Source organism: Heterocephalus glaber, unplaced genomic scaffold (genome assembly GCF_053883595.1).
Source record: "Heterocephalus glaber isolate CG9 unplaced genomic scaffold, H.glaber_assembly_v1.0 deba00001610, whole genome shotgun sequence".
NCBI classification, from domain to species: Eukaryota; Metazoa; Chordata; class Mammalia; order Rodentia; family Bathyergidae; genus Heterocephalus; species Heterocephalus glaber.
The window spans coordinates 7,470,505-7,487,898 of NW_028258381.1; the positions used below are offsets into that span (position 1 = coordinate 7,470,505).

The 17,394-nt window shown below is 40.1% G+C and overlaps 1 protein-coding gene across 1 annotated transcript; it reads left to right on the plus strand.

The window, feature by feature from the left end:
* The first annotated feature begins 945 nt into the window (after positions 1–945).
* Positions 946–16,957, plus strand: Tbp (TATA-box binding protein). Its single transcript, XM_004868859.4, has 8 exons — positions 946–1,079; positions 3,544–3,711; positions 6,816–7,201; positions 9,089–9,176; positions 12,281–12,372; positions 14,193–14,360; positions 15,452–15,546; positions 16,233–16,957. Exons 2-8 carry the CDS (start codon positions 3,658–3,660, stop codon positions 16,310–16,312), a joined length of 963 nt encoding a protein of 320 aa, XP_004868916.1. The 5' UTR covers positions 946–1,079; positions 3,544–3,657; the 3' UTR covers positions 16,313–16,957.
* Positions 16,958–17,394: the final 437 nt, after the last annotated feature.

A 17,394-nucleotide genomic window follows, 5' to 3' on the forward strand; every position in this document is an offset into this window, starting at 1 on the left:
TTGAGCAGAGTACATTCTGCGTAATTCAGGGTTCATAGAGGAGCAAGGACCTGTTTGGTACGGCCTAGCATCGTGGTGCTGGAAATATTGTTTCTTTACTCGTCTTACAACTATTTAATCTGTACATGCCTTATGGATTTTCTTATATGAATGTTATCTTTTCAGCCAAAAATGCAAGCAAACAACTGCCTAATGTCAAGTGGACTGACATGTACATGCGATTCTGGAACCAGAAGAGTTAAAAAAATTATTTAAAATTTATTGTTTTAATTAAACAGAGGGTAAAACAAAACATTTTCTTTAGCTATGGACACAGAAGTACATTGTTGTGCTTATTCATGTCTCTGTAGGTTAACACAGCACCAGGTATTGTTCTGGATACGAAAAAAGTATACATTTTTTGCCCTTAATGAACCCAGAAAGTTACTGATAATACAAAATACAAAGGAAACTAATAAGTAACACAATATATGAACACACCTAAATAAGCCATAGGCGACAGAAATCAAGGTAAGCCGGACTATTTATGAAACAGCTACAGCTGTCTCTTGACAGGAAAAAAGTGCGCGAGACGGTAGTAGAGGAATTAAAATATAAATGATTTTGTAAGTACAAGCCATCCAGTTTTGTTTTCCCTTATTTAGCAAGTTTGATTAGCTAACATTCATTGCGAGCACCATAAGGAATACATGCTCGCAAAAGTTAACATCGCCAGTTGGTCAAAAACCAAAACAAAACTCAAACTTTAAAATACGTTATCTTCCCCCGTCCCGGAAGGACCAATCAGAAAAGGCTGCGGCGCGGCAGCCAGCCCTGGAACTGTTATAGTCTCGCGGCCTCCCATTTCCTTTACACCCAAGGCCCTGGAAACACCGGAAGAACCGGAATCCGCAAGTTCCCTCAGTGCGGGTTAGTGAGCTCATCCTGCCGAAGCCGAGGTTGGGACTGGCGGAAGTGACGTTATCAACGCGCGCCGGGAGTTCAGTGGGGTCGGCAAGGGTCGCCGTGGCGGGCGCCTGTGCCACCTGTGGTTTAATTTCGTTTCCGCGGGCTCGTCGTCATCTCCGCAGTGATTCCAGGTAACGGCCTTTTTAACCTTTTTTTGTTTCTGAGGCCTTGGGCAAAGGCGACCACCGCAGCGAGGCCAGGCGGCGAAGGCAGGGAGGAGAGAGGAATGGACGGCCCAGGCCTGCCAGGAGCGTTCCTCCCGCTGGCGCCGCCGCCCCTCGGGCCTGTATCTGCCGCTGGCCTGCGACTCCAGCCGGATGCCTTCTGTGCTGTGGTTTCCGTCTCTCGAGTCAGGGTACTAGGACGAGCCGGCACTGGACAGTCTGTACATCGAAGACCCCAAATCTGCCCTGTCCTGCTTCCCTTTGGTCCTTGTTGGAAGGCAGGTTTAACCCAAGCCTGTGGCTGCCCGCTTTGCTACTAGCTGGCTTGGATTTATTATAAATAAATAGGTATTTATAGGTATAAGTATAAGTATACTTATAAATACTTAATAAGTATAAGTACTTGATACTTGACTTCGAGCACAGTTTAGCTTAAAATAAACACACGCACACGCACTACTTTATTTGCAAGGTCTGCATCTCTACGCTCAGGACAGCGTGGTATGCCAAAACTCTAGACGGGCTCTTCTGGGAAAAGATTATTGAGCCACTAGAAGGCTATGCAGAATTAATTTGATTGCCTTCCAAAAGTCTCCAGTTTGATTCTTCAGTTTCCAAAAGATGAAAACTCTGCAAACGTTTTTTGTTTTTTTTTCAAAGGATAAGTTAGTGCAGTAACGACCGTGCGTGTGTGTGTTACCGGTGAGAAATGATGGTATGTCATTGCTGGGAATGAAAGATGAGCTCTGAATAGCCTACCCAAAGTCATCCTACCTTATGTTACCAACCAGTTTTTCTGTAGACTTTAAGTTTACAAAAAGTGGTCGGGATCACCAGAGGTTGTGGATAAATCTCTGGTGATATTTAGGGCCTTAAATTCTGCCCTTGTATATCTTGGCTCAATCGTAGCAATTACTCCTTAAACCGAACTGTCAACCCCTTTTTCTCCTCTCCAGTTTACCTACGCAGCTTGTCAGAGTACATCCACTCACGCTGCACTTCAGAATCCTGTGACTGATCTTACTGCCTTCTGTAATAGCAACTAAAACGCCTTTTTTTTTTTTTTGAGATAAGGTCTCCTAGCTATGTAGTTTAGGCTGGGTGTAAACTCACTACGTGGCCCAGGCTGGCCTCGAACTCACAGTGATCCTCCGGACTCAGCCTCCCAAGCGCTGGGATTACAGTTGTGCACCACTGTGCATGGCATTTCCATAACTTTGTGTTGAACTATTTGATTCAGGGAGTGTATTTTCATCTTTATATATGCAGCACTTCTGTTATAACAATGTCCAAAAAAAGTGTAATTTTTCTTATACCTTTGGTACATTTATTTTCAAAAGCAGAGCTTTCGTTCTTTCTTTGGTCTCTTTCTCAGTGATGAGTTTGTAGTATAGATAGTCTTTGGAGTCCTTTGGCTTTTCCAAGTGATTGTCACATTCTTTCATCGATTCAGCAAATGTCCGAATACCTCCTCTGTACCAGGAAATGGAATGTGGGTCTTTGGACTATAACCTGTAACTTTTAGACCTGTAAGTTCTATTTGAGAATATTTTATTAGGTGATAATAAATGTTTGAACTGAAATTTAATAATGATAATACCAATATTTGGCCTATACTTATTATGTTACACAATCAGTCAACTCGGTCAAGAGTCTATCAATTCTCACAGCATCCTTGAACAAGTTACGGGTCTACCTGAACAGAACTGATAATACAGAAAAAAGAGGTCTTTTAAGGGCCAGGTGTGTAGCTTTGGGGTACAGTGCTTGCTTAGCATTTTCAGGCCATAGGTCCCATTCCTAGAAACGCCCCCCCACAGTTTTTTAGCAGTCATTATTGGAAAATAATTTCAGATGCACAGGCAATAAGAGATGATGATTTATGCAAAGCAGATATAGGCATGGTTTGCATTAATGTGTTCTATGGAGTAATCTTATTACCTTTATTAAAATGTTTTAGTTATTACTGTATCTGCATACTTTCACAGCCTTTTTATTAAAGTAGGAGCTCAATAAATGATCACATTAAGGTATATTGGGTCCAGTTCTGTATTTATTGAACTTTATGCCTAAGAGATCGTGGAGGGTATAAAATTGAGTGGAATGTTTTAAAAACCTGAACTTGGCCTAACAGTGCTGGATATACATACAGTACTTATGTTCTACTGTGATAGTACAGTATGCTTAAGAATTAGTTTTCTCTAAATGCTTTTCCCCAAAAGTTTTTAACACTTGTTATGACACCTTTGGGTAATTTTGAACATCATCACAGGAAACATGAAAGAAGGGAATGGACTTTGGGATTATAATACAAAAAAAAAAATTCCACAATAGCCTCATTGTTTTTCTTAATTTGTTTTGTTTACCCACATAAGACTATACAGGCTAACTGTGTCTTACCTTAATTAACCTTCACATTTTTTTTTCTAAGCACCATCACTCATTCTTGGTGTGTGAAGATAATCCAGAGAATTGAGGAAGTTTCTATGAAGAGTGTGCTGGGGATGCTCTAGGAAAAGATTGAGTGCTGAAGAAAGTGAGCATCATGGATCAGAACAACAGCCTCCCACCTTATGCTCAGGGCTTGGCCTCTCCCCAGGTAATATAGCAGGCGGGTATAGGGTGGGTAGACAGCACAAAGGCAGGGGGGCATTTACCCAGCTGTGATTGAAAGTGGATCTGTATTTTTTTTAGGCTCCTTATTTTGTGACTAGTTCTTTTAGTCTTTGGGCACAGTGTTTTATTTGGGCCATTTGTTTGGAAGTTAAAATGTATTTGTCTATAAGACAGTTTTGTGACAAATACTTAGGAGAAAGTTCCAAGTGATTCTAAAGGTTTTTGACTGACTTTGAAAGTTACCCTCACCTAATTATTTTCTAATTGTATCTTTTCCTTTTTATATTAAAAGTTCTAAGTCACAGATCTTTTTTAAAAAAATATTTAAGTAACCTCTATTGAGGTATAATTTATATACAATAAATGCATCATTTTAAGTGTACCTTTTGATAACTGTATGTACCTCTGTGAGTTGTAGACCATTTCATTTACTCTAAAAAGTCCCTTCTTGCTCTTTGCAGTTATCTCCTGGCTGTGACTACTAAATCTGCTTTTCAATGCCAAAGATTAATTTTGCCTATCTAGATTTTCACATAAATGAAGTCACACACAATATGTACTTTGGTTGGTTGCCAGTATAACATTTTCTGTATCAGTAAATAATACCTTTTTATTCCCAAGTAGTACTCCTTTGTATGGCTTACCACAATTCCCTCATTCTCTAGTCTCTGACATTTGAGTTGTTTCTAGTTTGGGGGCTATTATGAATAAAGTATCACAAATATTTGTGAGTGCTGTGTTTTTATTTGTCTTGGGTAAATATTTAGCAGTGTGATTGCTGGGTCATGTGCGAGAGTATATTTAGCTCTTTAACAAATCCATCAGACCATTTGCTAAAGTGTCTTTACCGTTTTGCAGTTTACTAGCAGCAGAAAGAATTCTAGTTGCTGTTCTTCCTCACCAGCACTTTGGGCTATAGAGGTTTTTCGTTTGTTTGTTTGCTTTTTGCTTTGTGCCATTCTAGTGGTTGCTTAATAGTATTTGATTGTGCATGTATATGTGTATTTGTAGTGCAGGGATGGGACCCTGGGATGCTGTACCACTGAGTTACATCCTCAACTCTTTATTTTTTATTTTGAAGCACAGTCTAGGTCAGTTACTCATGTGCTGGCCTTGAACTTGGGAGTCCTGCTGCCTCAGCCTCCTGAATAGCTGGGATTACAGGCATGCACCAACACATCTGGTTCATTGCGGTTATAATTTCTATTTCCTTAATGACTAATGATCCCGAGGGTCTTGTCAAATGCTTTATTGGCTATATATCTTCATTTATAAAATGTCCTTCACATCTTTTGCCATGTTTTGATCTATTTGCTCATTTTCTCTTGAGTTCTAAGAGCGCTTTATGTATTCTGTATGTCTTCTATTCCTTTCTCACATGTACATAATATGGATGTTTTTGTCTCAGTTTGTGGCTTGCCTAGAAGGTCTTAATTTTTTTCTGAAGTCCAATTTATTAGTTTTTTTTCGAGGATATTCTGTGTCTAAGAAATTCTTGTCTTCCCAAAGTCATAAGGATTTTTCTCCTTATACTGTAGTTTTAGTTTTAGTTATGTCTGTGAGCTGTTTCAAATTAAGTTTTACATGTGATTGAAAGCAAGGCTGACCTTTAAAAAACTTAGTATTTTAAAGTGATGTAACTTATTTTTTTCCTCACAAGTATTTTTATAGAAATAAATGATAGTTACAATAGAACTTAATACCCAGACTATTAACAGCCACAGTATAGATTTGCCCTTCTTTTGTATTCTGCCTGCCACTGTGTTGTTAAAACAACATAAATATTAGTTATGTTTACCTTGTGCTTTCTGCCAGATAAATTGGTGAAAGAATCATGGCTCTTTTTGGGATCTTCCATGTATTTGAGAATCTAATGAAAACTGGGGCCCCTCCACACAAAATACATACGTACTGTTGCACATAATACAAGATGTGATTGGAAACCGTGGTGTTTAAATTTTAAAAGTTATTACAGTAAGAGACATTGCCATCAAGCCCCTTCAGAATACCCCACCTTCTAACACCCACCCTATCTTGCCACTTTCTGAAGCAGTTCTTAAAGTCCTCTTTCATTGGTGTCTTCAGTTGCACTGTTGTGACTTTGATGTCCTGAATTAATTCAAAATGTTTGCGTTTCATGGTTATTTTGACTTTGGGGGCAGGGAGCCAGAGGTCACTGTGCCTGGTCTTGTGAATGAGGTGGACGAGGACTCCCTGTGATGTTTCTTACAGGCCTGCCTTTCTGGCAGCAGGACTCACTGTATTTTTTATCTCACTTTGTAAGAGATCCACAAAGCCTCTGCAACCCCTGCAGACTCTGGGCTCCACTGATTTTGGTGTAAGGGAGGCACTGGCCTGGGTCTGAGGACACTCGTGACCCTAGCTCACTGCTTGTGAGATCTGTGCTCTTGGCATGATGTATGCCCTCTCTAGGCATCAGTTTCTTATCTTTACACGGGAAGGACAGTTCTGTTCTCCTTTCCCAAAGGACTGCTGTTAGACCTAGATAAATTAGCAAGTGTAACAGAGTCTGGGAAAGCTTGGACGCACGATCGAAAAGCAGAGTAGTACTATTGTAGATTTATGCTTTGGGAACAGAAGTGATCAGCATTTTGAATAATATAATTGTCATCATCATGGTTGACTGAATAACAATTCATTGTTTTCTATGTGCCTGTTTTTCTGTTTAACATTTTGGGTAGGTATCTCCAGGCTGAGCGCATAGTTGACCATCCAGGTACATAAATAGAGCATAGTGGTCACTCAGTTATCTCCTTTTATTTGTAATCATAGTCCGTTATTATCCCCTAGATATACTTGAAAGGTTAGGCAACTTCCTCTCCCACGTTCTCACATGTAATAAATAGCAGTGGATTCCAAATCCCAAGCTCTCATCTGCTGTGTTCAGTATTAAAAAGACAGCTCTGTGTTTTAAGAATAGCAAGCTTTTGCCTAATAAAAAGTTAAGTTACCCACTGAACTCAGAAAGCATCTGCCTTTACACATTTTATCTGTGGTTCCACCAGACAAGGCCCACAAACCCTCAATGCCAGTGGCCTGCCTCACCATTTCCTTTGCTTTCCACAGGGTGCCATGACCCCTGGAATCCCCATCTTCAGTCCAATGATGCCTTATGGCACGGGACTGACCCCGCAGCCTGTTCAGAACACCAACAGCCTGTCTATTTTGGAAGAGCAGCAGAGGCAGCAGCAGCAACAGCAGCAGCAGCAGCAACAGCAGCAGCAGCAGCAGCAGACAGTGGCAGCTGCAGCAGCAACCGTGCAGCAGTCAGCACCCCAGCAAGCAACTCAGGGGGCCTCAGGCCAGACCCCACAACTCTTCCATTCACAGACTCTTACAACTGCACCCTTGCCGGGTACCACTCCCCTGTATCCCTCCCCCATGACCCCCATGACCCCCATCACTCCAGCTACACCAGCCTCGGAGAGCTCTGGGATTGTGCCGCAGCTACAGTGAGTACTTGATGTGTGTGTGTTCTGCAGTGAGCTCTTGATGTATGTGTGTGCTCCTGCCCTGGAGAGGTCCTTTTCAGTGTGTTATATTCTGTGCCTGAGGGAGTGGAACCATGGTGACCCTGTGTCTTGACAGAGGGAACCACAGCTATTTTGTGAGCCGTGCCCTTGTGAATGGCTGTCCTAATGTTTTCAGGAACAAGGTTGCTTGGTTTGATGTACTTGTGTCAATAAAACTGAAGCTAGATTTTATTGTGTTAGACATTCCCCTGCAGCAGATTTGCTGCCCCAGCCTCATGTTTGTCATAATTACTAGCACAAGTCACAGTGGTCCTTGTTTTTCTTGGTATTTACTAAGAGAGTTGCTCCAGATCTTTGAAGATCTGTGTCCTCACAAGGTAACGATGATAGTTCTTGGCTTAAATGAGTTTTTTATCTGAATGAATTAAGTTCTATATTTAATGGTGGTAGTAGAGATTTTTTTTCCTGAAAAACAGGCAGATATGGCTGGATATCAGTCAGTGAGAAGTACATAGCTTTTACTTTCTGGAAGCTTAGGCTAAATTAAAGGGTTTACAGTCATGACGTTACAGCTGCCCCCTTTTCTTTCCCTGTAGATGTGTTTCCCATTTGTAGGTTAATCATCCTGTACTTACATAGGTGTCATTTATGATGGATCCTGACCATTACCCAGAGACCTCGATCTTGCCTCCAGTTTTGTTTGACCCCACACAATTCTTTTGAAAAAGTAATTTTAATGATTTTAGAAAGAGAAATTTTGTTAGGTTATCTTTGCCTCCATTGCTCTCAGCTGTCTTGCATGCTTATTTGATTCCCATGGGAATTCAAATTTGCATTTTGGTTTAAATCATAAATTATAACCAGTTTGGGACAAATACTTGTTTTTGAAGTCAGCCACATTACTGAGTTTTGCTTATCTAATAAGAGCCATGTTAAGTGGGAATTCATTGGGCCTAAAATCTTGTAGACTTATTAAGAATTGAGGTAAATATTTAAGTAATGAAAATAGATGAGTGCATTTACTAATTACATGATTAAGTTTGTGAATTGATACAGATATGTTCATAGGTGGTGAAAAGCTGATTGGAGGTGTGAGGTGTGTGTGTATACAAAGGTGTAGGAAGCTGGGGCTGGTGATGCACACCTGTAATCCCAGCACTTGGGAGGCTGAGGCAGGAGGATTGCTGTGAGTTTGAGACCAGCCTGACCTGCATAGTGAGACCTTGTCTCTAGAAAAAAACAAAGTGCAGGAAGAAAACAGATGTTGTGGAAGTGAAAACATAACCTACTGTCTGTTTAATTATATATCAAAGGAGACTGCTGTTGTCTTTTTTGTTGTTTTTGAAACAGTCTTACTATGAGATTCAGGTTGGTCTTGAACTTATTATGTAGTCCAAGCTGGTTTTGAACCCACAGTAATCCTCCCACCTTCAGCCTCCTGAGTGCTGGAATTCCAAGCATGTGCCACCACACCTGGGAAGATCACTGTTCTCAACAAGATTATGAACCATCAGATTTTCATGAGTACTGCTTTCTTTTTTGTTTTTGGTACTGAGGATCGAACTCAGGACCTTGTGCTTGTGAGGCAGGCGCCAGAACCACTGATCTAAATCCCCGGCCCTGAGTACTTTCTTACAGTACAAGCAATAGAATAGAAACAACAGTGAGCTACAGCTATCATCTATGTACAAGGTGTGATGAAAATAGAGAATGTTTATATTTGTTACAGTAAGACATACTGTCATCAGTCTCCTTCAAAAATGCTAGTAAAAGAATCAGATTCCTGAGTCATCATTTAATACCCAATGTGTAAAGGTTAAATGCTGCAATTCAAATAACCATGTCTTCTATTCAAATTTCTTACAGAAATATTGTATCCACAGTGAACCTCGGTTGTAAACTTGACCTAAAGACCATTGCACTTCGTGCCCGAAATGCTGAATATAATCCCAAGGTCAGAGCTATTTTCATGTAAACCCCTCCACCCCCACCCACTGGGGATTGAACTCGGGACCCCGTGGTTGTGAGGCAGGCATGATGCCACTGAGCTAAATCCTCGGCCCTTGTTTTCATGTACTTTAAACTAAACTATCTGGTAAAACAGGAATCTTTTTATAGTATTTCCTACGTCAGAAAGTTTGTGCTGTGCTTAAGTTTTTGACAACAGTAAAATAAGGATGCAGGGTAAAATTTGTATGGTTTATATCTTGAATATTTAGTAAATATAGTAAGTCAATTCAACTTGAATTTTATTGAGTATGTGTCATGTTCGAGTCCCTTGGGATTCAGCAGTTTATGAGGTAAACTCAGTTTGTGTACACTTTCACTGTAATGGGGACCTCTAAAGCTAGAGAAGAGGATATGGTACCTTTAATGTTCTGAACCACATGGGCAAGAATGACACAGGGTGTGGTGGCATTCTTTTGTTGTTGTATTTAGTTTTTGTTTTTTTAAGACAGGTTCTTGCTATGTAGCCCAGGCTGGCTTGAGACTCATGATCCTGATTACAGGCCTTTGCCACCAAGCCCGGCTGATGTGTGATCTTTAGTAATCTTGTGAGAGTTGGGAAGAGAGCATACAGGTGAAACAGGAGTAGTCAAAAGTTAGTAATTGTTGGCCTGGGGATTTAGCCCAGAGGCACAGTGCCTGCCTGGCAAGCATGAGGTCCTGAGTTCGATCCCCAGTACCAAAAAAAAAAAGTTAGTAATTGTTAAAGTTGTATAATAAGGATGAGGTTTCACTGTATTTTTCTACCTTTGTATAACTTTTATATACTTTCTAGTAAAAATATTAGTGGCCAGAAAGCTCCCTAAGTTTTTTGCTTTTAAGATATCAGCCTGAGTATATGTCAAAGGCTTTTGTGACTGTTCCAGTAGAAAAGATGTTTTTACTTAAGTAAACATTTGCATTAAAAAATGATGGACAAGCCGGCCACGGGGGCACATGCTTATAATCCGAGCACTTGGGAGGCTGAAGTAAGAGGGTCACTGTAAATTTGAGGCCAGCCTAGGCTACACAGTGAGTTCAAGGCAAGGGTGAAATACATAGTGAGACATTGTCTCAAAAACCAAAAAAGGATAGACATTCTTAGAGATCCAGACAGAGCCAGCCTGGACACCTAGGTCTGAAGGAGATAACAGGGCTGAGATGCTGATGCTAAAGAAGTAGCTCTCCAAAATGGGGAGCATCCATCAGAGTATCAGGTGCCTGCCACCTCTACCAGGGAAACTAGCATCCAACTGGTTTCCTCTAACAAAGGAAAGTAAGTTTTATATAAGAAAAAGAGTGTAGGAGGAACAACTTGGGACAGTTTCTAAAATACAGTCTTTGTTTTGTATTCCTTGGGTAAGCTACTGATAGCTGGCAGCCAGTAAGAGGCCAAGCCAGCTCCTCTGCCCTTGTGCAGCTAGCTAGGTCACCGAAGAACACAATTCAGTTATGTGTGGATTCTACAAAAGCCTCAAGGACTTAGCTGTGAGCTGTTTGTGTCTGTCAGTGTTGGTTTCCTTAGTTCTGCCAGGCTAACTCTTATTTCCTTCACCAGTGCACCTCAGTTCTTTTCATTAAACAGTCAGTTCAGGCTAACCACAACAGCTTTGTGCTTTCTCCTTTAATTTCATTATTTGCCGAATAGCATCATTTAAGCATCGCTATTAGACAATGGAGGAAGAGAAAAGAACAAGAAGTCTTAAACATAGGATACGTAGAGCCTCCTTTATGTTCTGTGCTGTATTTTAGTTGGCTTATGTGAACCAGGAGAGTAAGTGCCAAGAATCAAGTTGTTACTTGCAGCTAACAACTTTCTCAGCTGATTGGTTCTACTTTTTTCTCTGTCTCTGAAATATTTATCTACACATTAAAAAATAAATCATTTGCTATGCAAACTCTTGTCTGGCTGGGGGGCAAATAGTTGTGGACAGAGCTTTTATCTAGGCCTCTCTTAGCCATGAATTTGTGAGGCTTTTAAAGCTCAAGTTGTTTTGCTTGTGTGCGTGTCTGTGTTACTGGGAACTGAACTCAGAGCCTCATATATGTGGATAAGTACTGCATGACTTAAGTTACAGCCCCAGCCCTTCATTGACTTTTTGAGCCATGGTCTGGTTCAAAACAGTTTTGTAACTCTTAGCTAGGGTAGAAATGTTAATAGAAACCATTGAAATCCACATTCTTCTATAATTTTTTTTTTTTTATACCGGTGATTGAACTCGGGTCCTTGTGCTTGCAAGGCAGGCGGCAGAACCACTGAGCTAAATCCCCAGCCTTCTATAATTTTTGATGTTATCATTTTAGGATTTTAATAATGTGTTAACTGAGGTTTTTGTATGGAATGGTTGGAAAAGCTGGATAACAAGTTTATTATTTATCTTTAATTGTTATAAAACATAAAAATGAGAGCAGAGATTAAGTAAAAAATTTTTAATGAATACTGTTTTGTCTACATCTTAAATTGTCTAGATATCCAAAGATCTTTTAATTTTTGTCTGAGGTCTCAGACGGTTAAGGGTCTGGAGCCACCGTTAGCCTCTTAGTAAGACTTTCACATGGAGCACTGCAAGAGTAGTCTTGGTCTGTCACAATCTTTCTTTAGTTGAATGCATAATTTTGTAATCTTTAATATAGTGCTAGTAATTATCTGACCAATAAAATATTTTAAAATATTTTATATTGAGGATGTACTGGGCTGAGGATGTATGTGAGTGGATATAGCATTTGGCTAGCATGCACAAGGGCCTGGATTCAATTCACAGCACCCCCTCTCCCCTAAAACAGCACCTACATTACAGAAAGCAAGTTTTCCAAACATTCTTCATCTTCTCATGGTGGGATGCATATGTAAAAGAATACAGATCTTAGGATAACTTAATAGTCACAGTAGGTAATTTGTTCTACTTCTTGTTACAAGTGGTATAAGAAAATCTTGGAGTGAGGACAGATATTTTGATGTCTATAAATTAGGTCTTTCACATTAGGTGTCATGATCTTTGTCATTTTCTAGTTCTTCAGACAAAGTTCAGCAGTTTGGATGACCTCACTAATGCTTCTCTTTGACCATTTTAGCGGTTTGCTGCTGTGATCATGAGAATAAGAGAGCCACGAACCACGGCGCTGATTTTCAGTTCTGGAAAAATGGTGTGCACGGGAGCCAAGAGGTAGCCTTAAGGAATTCATTCTCCTGGTCTGTATATTATGAAAGAAAAGGTGATAGATTACAGTTTCTAGATTTTCAGGCTAGCACTTCAAAGGTTACTATTAGAATGCTTGATTCTAGGAAGCATTGGTTTCATTTTCTTTTCATCTTAAAATCAAGCATGAGTTTTCAACATGTTACTGTGCTTATTTTCTATACAATTCAGATGCATTTTATGTGTATGTTATTTAATATAGCATCAAAACCTAGTAAAGATTCTTGTATGTAGAGAAGTTTTTTATGTAAAAAATTTCATTAAAAATACTGATCAAGATCACAAAACTTCACAAAGCTGATGGTGTAGAGCATTGCAGACATGTTGAATCTGGCAGTGTGGCAGTACCATGTGTATTGACCACAAATACAAGCTGCCCTTCATTGGAACAAATTTTAATTGTATGAATTCTGTATATCTTAAAGAACGCACACCCGTCATGAAAGGTCACTGTTTGTATTCTCCTGTTTGGAGCACGTTGGTGTTCAGGGTCCCAAACTGTTCCAAACCTTCTTAAACAAAGTTCATACCTTTAGTGTAAGTCAAAAACTTCTAAAAATGGGAAAAATAGTGACATTAGCTTCATAAAGTTTAAACAAATGAATTGACTTTGGAAATAGATGATTCAAACATACTTGCAGGTGTCAACACGTAGACACCTATGAATGTTTTAGCTTATTCTGAACTTTCAAATTGTCTTTTAATGAAGAGAAGGCCATTCTATTTCCTGGTCTCTGAGTTTTTTGAGAAGGCAGGATATGGATCTGTCTGCAGCTTCCACTCTTCTTGGCTCCAGCATGCAGTGATAACTTCATTTAGAGTTGTTTTTCCATGAATGGAACACCAGAAATGTTTCTTCTTTTTCCTAAGACAGACTTTTCCATATAGTGTTTAGTCCTGTTTGTCCCAGGGCATCTGCTAATAAGTCAATATTGTATATCTAGTTGGGTGGCTTTTTATTTTGCTACCGGGGATTGAACTCGGGTGCCAGAACCACTGAAATCCCTGGCCCAAATATTTTTCTCCTAGGTGTTTTTTTTTTTTGGTACTGGGGATCGAACTTTGGTGCCGGAACCACTGAGCTAAATCCCCGGCCCAAATATTTTTCTCCTAAGTGTTTGTTTGGTACTGGGGATCGAACTGTGGACCTCACGCTTACGAGGCAGGCAGCGGAACCACTGAGCTAAATCCCTGGCTGGGTGATTTTTTGATGAAGACCAGAAACCAAAAATTTGTTTTCCTGGAAAAAAAATAAAGCAGCACGTCATGGGTTTAATTTCATCATTCCTAATCCCTGCACTTGGGAGTCTTTTGTTTGTGGCATTGCTGTTTGTATTCTGCTTTCTCACAGAAGCTCAATGCTGCTGAGTCACAGTTGTATCCAAAAATGGTGTCATGAGTGGATAAAGCGAGAGTTAATATATATGGGGATAGTTAATATGTGGATTTTTCAGTAATCTGTTGAGATGAAGCATGTTAGTTTTCATCTCCATGTAGAATGTTGTGGCCCAGATGTAGTGATAATGCTGGTGGCAATGACTGGTTCCTGTCCCTGAAACTCAGGCCTCAGTAATTTGGCTGTTTGGTAGGCCTGTGATTTTTTTGTCAAGGACACAGGAGTACTTTATAATATAATAAAGTTGTTAATGTGTTGGTTTTTTTCTCTTTTTGGATAATGACTGTTTACATGTTGTTACCATAGTTTTCTGACTTAGACTTTTTAGAAGTTATCTAAATAATTATTTCAGCTGACTCAGTACAAGTTACTCCTTTTGTTCTTTCCCTAGTGAAGAACAGTCCAGGTTAGCTGCAAGAAAATATGCCAGAGTTGTGCAGAAATTGGGTTTTCCAGCCAAGTTCTTGGACTTCAAGATTCAGAATATGGTGGGGAGCTGTGATGTGAAGTTCCCTATAAGATTGGAGGGTCTCGTGCTTACCCATCAGCAGTTCAGTAGGTAAGTCTGAAATGTGCTAGAATCAGGACCAGGTCATTTGTAATCTCTTTAAGCATTGTTCAGGATAAACCACATGCAAAATACTCAGTATATATCACCAAATATATTTACAGTTGTATTACTGAATTTCCTGCTGTCCTCAGTAATGTCTTCTAACTTCTTAGCCAGGTTTTTTACACTTCTGTGTTGCTTAGTGAACTCCCCTTTAGTAGAATGAATTCTATCCCACTTTTATATGTTTTGTTGCTTAATAAATACATTTCAAATGCAAGAATTGAACCCAGAACCTCTTGCATCACTTTTTTCCTAGTTGGAATCTTTTCATAAATATTACACCAGATCTACCAACACCGAGTTGCAGAATCACTCTTTGCACAACTCCTGTCTGCTGCTTGCTGGTACAGACTCACAATAGACAGCCCATCGCACAGGCTTGCTTCACCATCTACTGCTCTTGTTAAGGCCACATTAGCTCCCTACTCCTTTTGCCCCGGGGCCATTGCACATAGCACCTGAGTACCTGGCACACTTGTGTAACTTTTCACTGCAGTCAGGCCTGTCCTGAATTTTTCTCCAAATTAAACGCATATAGAGAGAACAGGGCAGATGATGTCATTGGAAGATAAATTCATTCTCAAGCTAGTATCTGGTGTGTCACTTTGGTTAAATTGCCTAGCCAAAACTGACAGCTGGTATGACTTTTCAGTTTTAGGAAGTTGAGATACAGTACAAGAGCTGTCATTATCAGCTCTTAGAATTAAATGATTAGTAGGTTTTTTTAAGTTGACATAAATAAACTTGTTTAGAGTGAATCCGGATATGGATCAGAGAACAAGATAAATACACATCTCTTCTGTTATCTCAGGAAATCTAGATTCATAGTTAATAGGAAGACAAATGGCCAGTAGGTGGTCAGTGATAAGTCAGTCTCGCGTGGTCTAACTACATTCTCTGAGTCTGCTGAATTGCTGTGCTCTATCTGTGGATTAGTTTGCCTGTTTATTCAGTATTTCCCTTGCACAGGTCCTCATTGTACCTTAAAACATGGGAAACTCATAATTTCTAAACAACTTTTGTCATTTTCCTTCTAGTTATGAGCCAGAGTTATTTCCTGGATTAATCTACCGAATGATCAAACCCAGAATTGTTCTCCTTATTTTCGTTTCTGGAAAAGTTGTATTAACAGGTAAGTTGTAACCAGAAATAGCAACTGGAAGTTTGAAAGAGTTTCGAGGGTGGCATTTTGTCAGTGCAGAGAAGAAATTTCAGTGTTGGAACAGTTGGCTAACAGCTTGTAAAAAAGGCCTTTACCATTGTTCTTATTCTCCCACCCTAGAAACAAAGCCCCTAAGTGGGAGGGAGAGAGCAGGGCAGTCTGACTGCAGCCCTGGAGCCTTCAGCTAGAGCATGCTCGGTGACAGCAGGGCGGGGTGGGGAGCACTAGGACGTGTCTTCTGTTGGGTCAGTCGTCTCATGCATGGGGTCCTCAGCACCACTGTCCTGAGACTGTTAAGGAGGACTGAGAAGAACCCAGTTGGAGCAGCAGTTGGGAGAAGGGTCAGTCATTCTTGCCACTGCCTGGTGTGTTTAAGAGCTGGTGGAGGTACAGGACTGTATGCAGGTATGAGCTGTAGGATGGAGGCTGGAGTCACCGTGTGCCTTGCTTTGATCATTTAAAAGGTCATTTTAAGACAACTATTTTAGAAACAAAACTAGGATTGTGACAAGGGTTCCTACTATTCATGTTTTAATGCCTCCATCTGGTAATCTAGATAGGGAGAGGATTATGCTTGCATCTTCAGGGTAATTATTTTACTTTCTATGTTAAAAATGCCATTTCACACTCAACTCTGTTCTTTTGTGCCTTCATAGGTGCTAAAGTCAGAGCAGAAATTTATGAAGCATTTGAAAACATCTACCCTATTCTAAAGGGATTCAGGAAGACGACGTAGTGGCTGTCATGTCCTGTCCTCCATCTCCCCTTTGTTTTTTAAACAAATCAGTTTGGTACCTTTAATGGTGGTGGTGTGAGAAGACAGATGCTCAGGTGCAGGTTGCATCACCAAGCAGCTCTTCTGCCCGCATCCTACTGTGGGATGCTATGAATGGTTACTTTCCTGCACTGAGAACACCCCGAAGCATTACTGTGAGTTGCTCGTACTGTGCTGCTATCTGGGCAGCACTGCCCATTTATTTATATGTAGATTTTAAACAGTGCTGTTGACAGGTTGGTTTAAGGGATAAAACTTTGAAGTGGTAAAGCCACCTATACAATTGGACTTATTTTAATTTTCCCCATAAACCACAGTTTTTATATTTCTACCAGAAAAGTAAAAATCTTTTTAAAAAATGTTGTTTTCTAATTTGTAACTCTTAGGGGTTATTTTTGTGCCAGACACATTCCGCCTTTCCAGTATTGCAGGACAGAATAGATGTATTAATGAAAACAAATGGCTGTACATATTTTTCTTTCTTCAGAGTACTCTGTACAATAAATGCAGTTTATAAGTGTTAGATTGTTGTTATAAATGATACCTTGTAAGTCATGTGATCATACTGTTAAAAAAACTGTATTTTAGATATAATGCTTGAAACCATTTTGGTGTCTGCTTGTCGTTCGTTTTAGTGTACTGTTGTATGTGGCAATGAAATGGATGGATGCTGCTGGTTACACATTGAGCCGAGAACCTCTAGTTTCCCTGGTGCTTTGCATACAGTGCCAGGAATCCTCATGAATCCTTTAAAAGTGTGGTGACCACCCCCACCCCCACCCCACGTGCAAGGTTACATAGTTGTTAATGGACCAGAATGAGCTCTAAGGCAGTCCTTCAGATGTGGAGGCTGGCATCCTGATCTTAACCTTAATCTTCAAAGGCTGCTAGTTATCTGGTATTTTTGGTGAGGGTTCCCCTGCCCCAATGGAATATCAGGTAGACCTTTCTAAATTTCTGGGTAGATTTGTCCTTTTCAATTGTAAAAACACATTTTACATAGCTCAGATGTATATATTCAGAAAGAAGAGGTCCTTTCTTCC

Coding starts and splice junctions, on each gene's coding strand:
- Tbp (XM_004868859.4), top strand. CDS start 3,658: ATGGATCAGAACAACAGCCTCCCACCTTATGCTCAGGGCTTGGCCTCT. Junction 12,373..14,192: donor GTGTGCACGGGAGCCAAGAG/GTAGCCTTAAGG, acceptor TTCTTTCCCTAG/TGAAGAACAGTCCAGGTTAG. Junction 14,361..15,451: donor ACCCATCAGCAGTTCAGTAG/GTAAGTCTGAAA, acceptor TTTTCCTTCTAG/TTATGAGCCAGAGTTATTTC.